At 39.0% G+C, this 8,675-nt stretch overlaps 1 protein-coding gene across 1 annotated transcript; it reads right to left on the bottom strand.

Annotated features, from left to right (window-relative positions):
• Window positions 1-301: 301 nt before the first annotated feature.
• On the bottom strand, window positions 302-7,515 carry LOC308301328 (phospholipase A2 inhibitor and Ly6/PLAUR domain-containing protein-like). Its single transcript, XM_080745280.1, has 5 exons — window positions 7,464-7,515; window positions 3,214-3,342; window positions 1,437-1,580; window positions 840-971; window positions 302-744 (listed from the first exon to the last, which is right to left on the bottom strand). The coding sequence occupies exons 1-5, from the start codon at window positions 7,507-7,509 to the stop codon at window positions 542-544; spliced, it is 654 nt and encodes a 217-aa protein (XP_080601406.1). The 5' UTR covers window positions 7,510-7,515; the 3' UTR covers window positions 302-541.
• Between the last annotated feature and the right edge of the window lie 1,160 nt (window positions 7,516-8,675).

The following is an 8,675-nucleotide window of genomic DNA, read 5'->3' on the forward strand; positions in this document are numbered from 1 at the left end:
CAAACATGCAAACATGACATGCTTTCGTTAATTCAGTCAATAGTAGTTCGCTTAATGACTTATACCATTCTTTTTAGGTCCAATGTCATTGTTTTTAAGTTTGTAAAGGTAACATAAGAACATATAAATTGAATTCAGGATTCCTGAAAAGAATTAAGCATTCCAATTCAAAAATAGCGAAAATAGCCATACACGCACGGCCGCACGCACGCACGGCCGCACGCACGCGCACACACACACACACACACACACACACACACACACACACACACACACACACACACACACACACACACACACACACACACACACACACACACACACACAGATTCATTCAATTTACTTTCAGTTACAATCAATACAATCCCTTTTTGTTTGGCCAATTAAATTTGGAATAGACATGACATCACTTGCAAATACAGGATAGCCTAAGCACTGGTAAAACACTGAGACAGATCCACGGAACAGTATGATAATGAGTGACTACAGTAAGATATCGTAGCCTACAGTTAACAGCCAACCTGAAGCAGTGAGTCTTCCTTCAGTTGAACAGAACAAGAGAGATCACTGGTGCTACCAGGAACAAAAGGCTAACAGCAGCACTTGCGGCACCGTTGCACAAGTCACCCTCACAGCAGCGTGTTTCTACTTTGGTTCCGGGTGGAGTAGGGACCAAGGATAGGAGAGAAGGATCACACATGCTCTTAGAGGCACAGCCCTTCAATATCATGTTCATGGACCTCCCTGTGAACACAAAAATAGCTGCAGAATGTGAATCATTAAACTTTATATGGGTACACTGTAGAGGCATTTTGTCTGAAGCTATAGATTGATTTTACCTGTCATTGTTCCTGTCACTGTTGCTGTGATGCAGCGGTCCTCATCCCCAGAGCACGGTACGATGTTGCGGCAGAAGTCTGGATCCGTGCAACTGTAGCACTTCTTACCATTGAGAGAAGCACTGACCGGAGCTGTAAGATTCATATTTTAAATTTGAATGTGTGTGCGTGTATTATATATATTAGGGCTGGGACTTTACAGTAACAGATTAATTTAGATGAATTAATTACAGAAAGTAAACGTGATTAAAAGAACAAATAACACATTTTTATCGCGCCTAGCTTTTACATCGTAGAACCTTTCTCACTGGATGAGTTTCAGGCATACTTTCATGCAAAACAAAACTAGACTGTATGGAACCAAGGAAATATGCATGCAAAAAGGATAATTCCAAAATCAAGTCTAAATTCAATCTTATTTGTCTAAATTGTCTTCTTCTTCTTCTTCTTCTCCATATTGTGTATTTATTTTTTGCATATTTGCATAAGTCTATTTGAATTTTTGAACTACGTCCATAAATTGCCATTTCACTGTCAAAATCCCCCTCTTGAACCACTGGATTAGAAGACACCAGACCAGGTGGTATAGGAACTTACGTGTGGGATATTGATCATTGCAGAGGTCAGTGGAACAGCACTTGCTGCTCACCAGCGCCCTGGCGAGTCCAACGTTCCCTGAGCCACTAACACACTGGTCAGCTGCCATGCACATCTTCATTTGAAAAACACCTGCCGCCATGGCTGAAAACAAACACAATGTTAGCTTAGGACCATTTCTGTAACTTGGTATCTGGAATGTGATGTTGCTGCAGGGTGAACTATGACTTGCCTATTACAGTTTTTTTCGATTGCTAAAACACAAAAATGTAAAATTAGGCACAATTTTCACAACCTTTACTTCTGTCCCCAATAGCTTGACTCAATGTGTTACTACTTTAGATTTCCTTATCATATTAGACTCTGACTTTCCTTCTTTACACTCTGATGTCAATTTCACATCACCTTGTTGTCAAAACACAACACACAATGTTCAGGTTTGCACACACTTCTCGCATAAAATCTCAAAGCATCAATCCACAACACACAACTATTCAAATCTCTAAACTTTCGGGTCTGGCGTCAATTACACATCACCCTGTTGTCTAAAAACCACACACAATGTTCAGTTGTGCAGTTGTTGCACAACTGAACATTGAGACAGGAACCGGAGGCAGAGATGGGCACAAAATACAAAAGAATATTTGAAATACAAAGGTACAAATACCAGGATACTGTCACCAGGATACTATCTTGGTGACAGTATCCTGGTCAGTATTAGACCAAGTACTGACCAATTTCTTTCAAAATGTGTTTTTTTGTTTTTTTTTGCCCATCTCTGACCAGAGGTATGATGCCTTACAGTAATCTACTGTAAATCAAAACTTGTTTTGGATGCATATTTGTGTGCTGTTTTATGTTTGACTATGAAAAAAGTAGGCCTACACTGAGTCATTTTACAAAAGGAGAAATATCTTATTCTCCAGAGCCATGGTCATTCTTATGGTGTGTTCCATTTCTTCAGTGTTCTGTACATGCTTGGTAGTGTTCAGCCAAAAGCTTAGTTGTGTTTATTCAATGAATGGTATGTGTGTGTCATGTGAAAATATGGCTGTGTTTACCAAATGAAAACACAAGTTCCATTTTGTGAACATGTTAAGAGATTTGATGACAAAGAGTTGTTTTGCAAAGGGATGCCAGGGTTTAGCAATTTGTGTGTAATGTTTGGAGTTTTGTGTGTGCAGTTTTGAAAAAAAAACGTACAGTTTTGAAAAACGTGTTTTAGCAATCGAAAAAAAAAACTGTAGTATAATATGATGCTGTTGATGCAGAGTGAACTATGGGTAGCATATTATAGTATGGTGGATTCTTAGCCCTACCACCTAAAATCTCCACAAGCCGCCACTGAGCTTAATGCTATAGAAAATAATGTCTTTGTCGCACTATAGGGTCAGTACAAGGCTATTTTACATTTTAAGAATGTAAGACTTTTTTCCCTGGCCAGCCGGGGCGCCTGATGGAGGGGAATGGAACTGGTTGGAATAACGTGTTCCTTCCACGCGCTACGTCCAACCGGGGAAGCTCCCCCTGTCAGGTGATAAGAAGCGGCCTGCTCACTCCTCATGCATTGAAGGAAGCATGAGCTCAGTTCGGGGCCCTCCCCAGGTTGGCAGAGGGAGAGTAGAGCCCAGGATCACAGCTTAGGCAATTGGCACCGGGTGAAAAAATGGGTTACAAAAATCGTGGGATAAAAATAAAAAAATAAAAGAATGTAAGACTTTGAAATGTATGACAGGTTTTACGGAAAAGGCACAGGCTATTAGCCTCTATCACATACCATAATATCCCTTAAGTGATATAGCACCACATATCTGGGATGCGGGACAGACGGTTTCAGTGCAGTGTTCTGGGCCTCCTCCTCCTGGGGGTCCTTGAAGGTCGCACTGGCGACATTTCAGACCATAAGCTATAAGACAAAAGGTATCACACTGGTTACAATAGAAACTGAAATTAATTTGGTTCATTACATTATCAATTCCATACATTCATGATTTACAAACTAGTACGATTTGGATTTTGCATAGAAGCTGCAGATTATTTTGATTACAGTACTGTGGAGTTAAACTGTACGTTTTCGAAATATGTGAACACAGCAGCCTAACATTTGTTTTTATTTCAACATTTATATATTCATTAAATATGTGTTGATTGTAAATACAATGTAGGTATGAAATCAGTGGTGCTTTGGGATTTTCTTTTCAGGGCGGACGGTCATTTATTGACGTCAGGTGCACGCGCGCACGCGCCTCTAGAGGCTATTTAGACAGAAAGGATGTCAGCAGATCTAATGTTGGGAAAACAAAAACAATGTTTTCTAGTCTTAATTGCATTTGCATTGTTACTTAAGATTTTATTTTCTAGTTTCATTTAATTCAATTAGAAAATACAGTGCTGCAGTAGAGAAACAAAGTTTGTCAAACAGTAGCCTAAATACCACAGTAATGGAGCCATGTATGAGGACACACATCGACACATGCACATGCACACCGCTGAAAACCTAGGTGTTAAAATAGGCTATAGGGGGTACTTGTGAATCTAGGGGGGACGCTGCTCACCACTCAGTGCTCTGTCCTGCTTTATACAGTGGATGAGGACGCTCACACATTCACCACTAGAAACCTGTTATGAAAAGTAGTAGCCACTGATTAAAGTAGGCTACTTAGCTTGTAGTTATCGCGTATTTGCGGGGTGGGGGTGGGGGTACTAGCATGCACGCGTTTACACGTTTGTGCACCGTTCAGTGCCGTCCATGCACGTGCATGTGGGAAATATATTGACCACACAGCGTCCGGTTGCGTCCGGCCTAGAAAGCGCTACTGTATGGAATGGCACAATTAATATATAATAGGTAAGAAATGCTTATATTCTGCAAGTTTGGAGGGGGGGCATCCTGTCAGCTTTATCCAGAACAATAACATAACATAACATAACATAACATAACATAACATAACATAACATAACATAACATAACATAACATAACATACAGTGCAACTGTCATTGTAACAAGAATGACAGTGGAAAACAAAGTACCGTAGATCATTTTTCATAGGGATATGATGGTTGACATAGTACAATCAAAATCCATCCGAGTTTACACATTCAACACACGACTCACATTTCAACATGTTTACATCGATATGGTTCATCATCGTTAATGTTCACGTCATTATAGTCATCTCTAAAGTTATAGGCTACTTGTTATACTTGCGGACAGACCTTTAACGTCCAGGTAAATGAATGTGAATAGGAGAATGCATTTCTCAGCAGAGAAGCAAAACCTAACATAACACCAGACATAACATAACACGTAAAAGAGCGTCTGCTAAATGCTTAAATTGTAACTGGAGCTTATTGTACTCTGCTGTACATTTCCCACTTGTGGCGACACTACAAAAAGGGCAGCCTGCTGAAAATAATTTGATTGAAATGAATTACTTTTCTGAATAGCCCACAACATTAAGGACATAGGCTATTTAACTTGCAGAAAAACATATCTTTATATGGAATAATCCATTTAACAGGGTTGAAATTGATAAAGGGTTGAGTGGAATGGGGTTGTGATTTTTTACTCAAGATGGCCATTACTCTACCTGTGGTGATTAAGACGAGACCACATGGCATGCATGACATTAGGAAATCAGATACATCGTTGACAAAGATACTTTTCACAAACAATTGTTTTCTATCTTTATTTCATGTAACAGGGTTGAGTTGTTAAGCTTTACGACCACACTATGAGAGTATAAATGACTATAAATAGGGGTAAAATAAGTTGGGAAATGTCCTCTTTCTGCAGCATCTTGCTCAGAAGACTTGTAGAATGCCATTACATGTTGTTGATGTCACTAAAGGGGTTTTAGTTCATACTTTTACAGAGAGACTTGTATAACGGGGTTGAGTGAGATCGGGGGACAGAGTTACATAATGTGATTTTAATGAAATCACTAAACCGGACTATTAGATAACTAAACATGACCATTAATAGTACAATAGTACATTGCTGGTTTTATGTGAATAGCAATAGCATATTTAATGGATTACCGTATCTTACATGTTTAGTAGACATATCTCAAGTCCACTCTACTTAATGGCCATGCGGGACATAAAAAAATGACGTCGTTGTCGGGTGGAAAACTTGTATCTCCAAGTTTCAAATTTGTACGTTCTTTCTCAAAGTAAAGCCCTGCTTCATCATACAAGGCCGTCGCACAAATGTAGTGAAAACAGCAGATCTACAAGCACACAACGCCTCGCACCGCCTTGTGTGCTTGTAGATCGGCTGTATTCACTAGTTTAAATCATTTTTAAAATGATAAATGCAAAACCAACAGTTTTGGATATACAAGGTTTTCACCTAACAACGACGATTTACAAAATAGATGGTGTCTACAAAAAAAGCTTGAATTGAGTTGAATTGTTAAAATGTAACAATTGCCTATTATTGTCACACACACACACACACACAAAGAGTTTTAAAAGAAGCCGCTGAGATTGCCTGCTTGAGATGCATAGGCATATGGTGTTTAACACCAGAGTGGGACCGCATGGCAAAGGTCACTCTTTAGCCCTGTCCGTACGCACACACATAAGTGCATTTTTCTCCCTTAGAAACAAGCTTTTTTTGAAAAATCCGGGCACAATGAAGATCTTTAAAAAAAAATTAAAACACCATATTTGCGTTGCTGTGTGGATGGAGATAAACAGAGGTTTCTCACATTAGAAGCATAAAGCATGATGCAAGGGTAATCATGTATTAATATTGTCCTCTATCATTGCATGTTGACTCCTACGTAGTCCTGCAACGGGTCGGGGCCCCGTGGGTACCCGACGGGTACCCGTGTTTGACGGGCGGAGACGGGCGGAATATTTACTATTATAAATGTGCGGGTGCGGGGACGGGCGGTGCGCGACTAAACACGGGCGGGTGACATTTTACTGTGAAAATCAGACACCTGCTTCTGCCTAAAACAACGTCACAAGAGCGCACACAGTGAGCAGCAGGACAGAACCACGGCATACATACAGCAGATCAAGATAACATTTTAAATGATTATGATTAGTTTTAAAGGTTGTTCTACTTCATCCAAATAATAATAGACCTATTAATAATAGGCTTAATAACAACATTTTCTGACGGCATGCAGGGGGATCAACTAGGGCCTATGGAGTGAAAATAGAGTGCGATGCCATTGGAAGAAGGTACGCACGGCTGTAGGCTATTTACTTTAATGCATAATCACGGGTAACGGGGCGGGCGACGGGTCCTTTTTTTGACGGGCGGGGCGGATCTGGTTTTGATTTTTATATAATCACGGGTAGACGGGCGGTCCACGGATCTGATTAATGACGGGCCGGGCGGGCGCGGGTTGTCAAAATTGGACCCGTGCAGGACTCTGACGTAGGCTATAAATTTACCTAGATGTTCTTTATGAATTAACATGTTTTTTTATAATAAATAATAAATGATTAGATAATAATAATTGAGTATACCTGAGACGAAAAACAATCTATGTCCATATTTAAATATGTTGAATAAAGATATGTTTTTGATTTACCAGACTGTAAACCACAAACTAGAAGTTTTTAATCTGTTAAATTCTTTATGCACTCCCCCCTCATTTTGTTGAATTAGATTTTTGTACTTAACTCATGTATATTAGGAATTATAAGACATAATACTTATGGAAAGTGGAAAAACAGTATACCGTCCTTACAAGCAATATTAGCAGACAAAGGGAGCAGATAACATTAAAACAGACAATTGAACGAAATGAGGGGTGAGTGCATTAACAATTTAACAGATTAAAAATGACTAGTTTGTGGTTTACAGTCTGGTAAATCAAAAAATATATATATTCAAAAAATTATAATATGGAGACGACTGTTATTCGTCTCAGGTCCTCAATTATTTTAAAATCTAAAAACTAAAGATAACAAAATTGTGTGATTACCCATGACACTGAATAAATATATACATAAATGAATAAACAAAACAACAAACCAACAAATACATAAATAAGACTTACCATTGGGGAAAAGCACAAACCCAGTGACCAGTATGAGCAGATGCATGATGTGCTAAAGAGGTTCGAAAGAAAGATTGTGCCGGGTTACAGCTTTTAATACTTCTGCAAAGGGGAAGTGATGTCTGGAATCTGTTTTTCAAACTGAAACCACTTCAGATCTTTTTTTTTTTTTTTTTTTACTTTACGTTTCTCACGTTGTCACGTGAATTATAGATTCATAGTTTGTTTGAAAATCGAACTCCCAATAGGCTTATACGTGGTTAAGGAATATGTATGCAAGATTATATGTTATTTATAGTAATAGTATGATATCTGTTGTCTAGACGAATGATTACATGTGTTTAACTGTAGTCAAAGTATCTCCTCCTGGGCTGGTCAAACACTGCTCAAATATGCAAGTGAAATACATTGCTAGCACTGCTATTTTCACTCAAATTTAAACACATAATAAGTGCATAATGTACTTTTTCCCTTCCTAGAAATGTAATGGAGATTATAGGGTGCCTGCCTATGCACTACCGTACATGCGTGGCCCCCAACTAACAATAATGGTGCTGTCTAGTGATAACAAGGCAGACGGCATATACTTTCACTTTTAGTCTTGTCAGGACTCATTTTTGGTAAAAGAGCTTTGGAACCTCACTTTCCACGATAGCTCCGAGATGAGGTCCTGCTGTACCAGGTCCCGGTAGAGTCCGTCCAAAATTCCAAATGCATTGAAGATCACCCTTTTCGCAACATCATATCCAAAAAAGACCTAAAGATGTTTGAGATTCCGCTGTAAAGTTAACGTTTTTCAACAGGGTTGAAAAAAATAAATAAAAAATAAACAGTTTAAATCGCCATGTGCCATGTTTTCACATTCAACACCGGAAAACCCTCCGATGGCAGATGCCAGTACTGCTCCCATTTCGGCTACAATGGGAAAACTAAATAAGCGATTTAAACATTTTTATTTTTGATTTTATATATATATATATATATATATATATATATATACACTGTATATTTCCAAGCCTGTCGTAATATATATATATATATATATATATATAATTTCCGGTGAAATCGCACCGGAACATCTGAAGGTGTCTGGGACTACCTTTACTATTTGGATACAATGGTACTGTACGAAAAGGGTGATCTTCGCTGCAATTGGACCTCTGCCGGACCCGGTGCAGTGGGACCTCATCACGGAGCTATCGTGGAGAGTGA

Source organism: Nannobrachium achirus (genome assembly GCF_963921795.1).
Source record: "Nannobrachium achirus genome assembly, chromosome: 2".
NCBI classification, from domain to species: Eukaryota; Metazoa; Chordata; class Actinopteri; order Myctophiformes; family Myctophidae; genus Nannobrachium; species Nannobrachium achirus.

What these genes read in the sequence shown, in the direction of transcription:
- LOC308301328 (XM_080745280.1), bottom strand. Translation starts at nt 7,509, where the DNA reads ATGCATCTGCTCATACTGGTCACTGGGTTTGTGCTTTTCCCCAATG. An exon ending in ATCACTTAAGGGATATTATG is followed by an intron (nt 1,581 to 3,213) that starts GTATGTGATAGA and finishes GTTTGTTTTCAG; the next exon opens with CCATGGCGGCAGGTGTTTTT. An exon ending in CAATGATCAATATCCCACAC is followed by an intron (nt 972 to 1,436) that starts GTAAGTTCCTAT and finishes TGAATCTTACAG; the next exon opens with CTCCGGTCAGTGCTTCTCTC.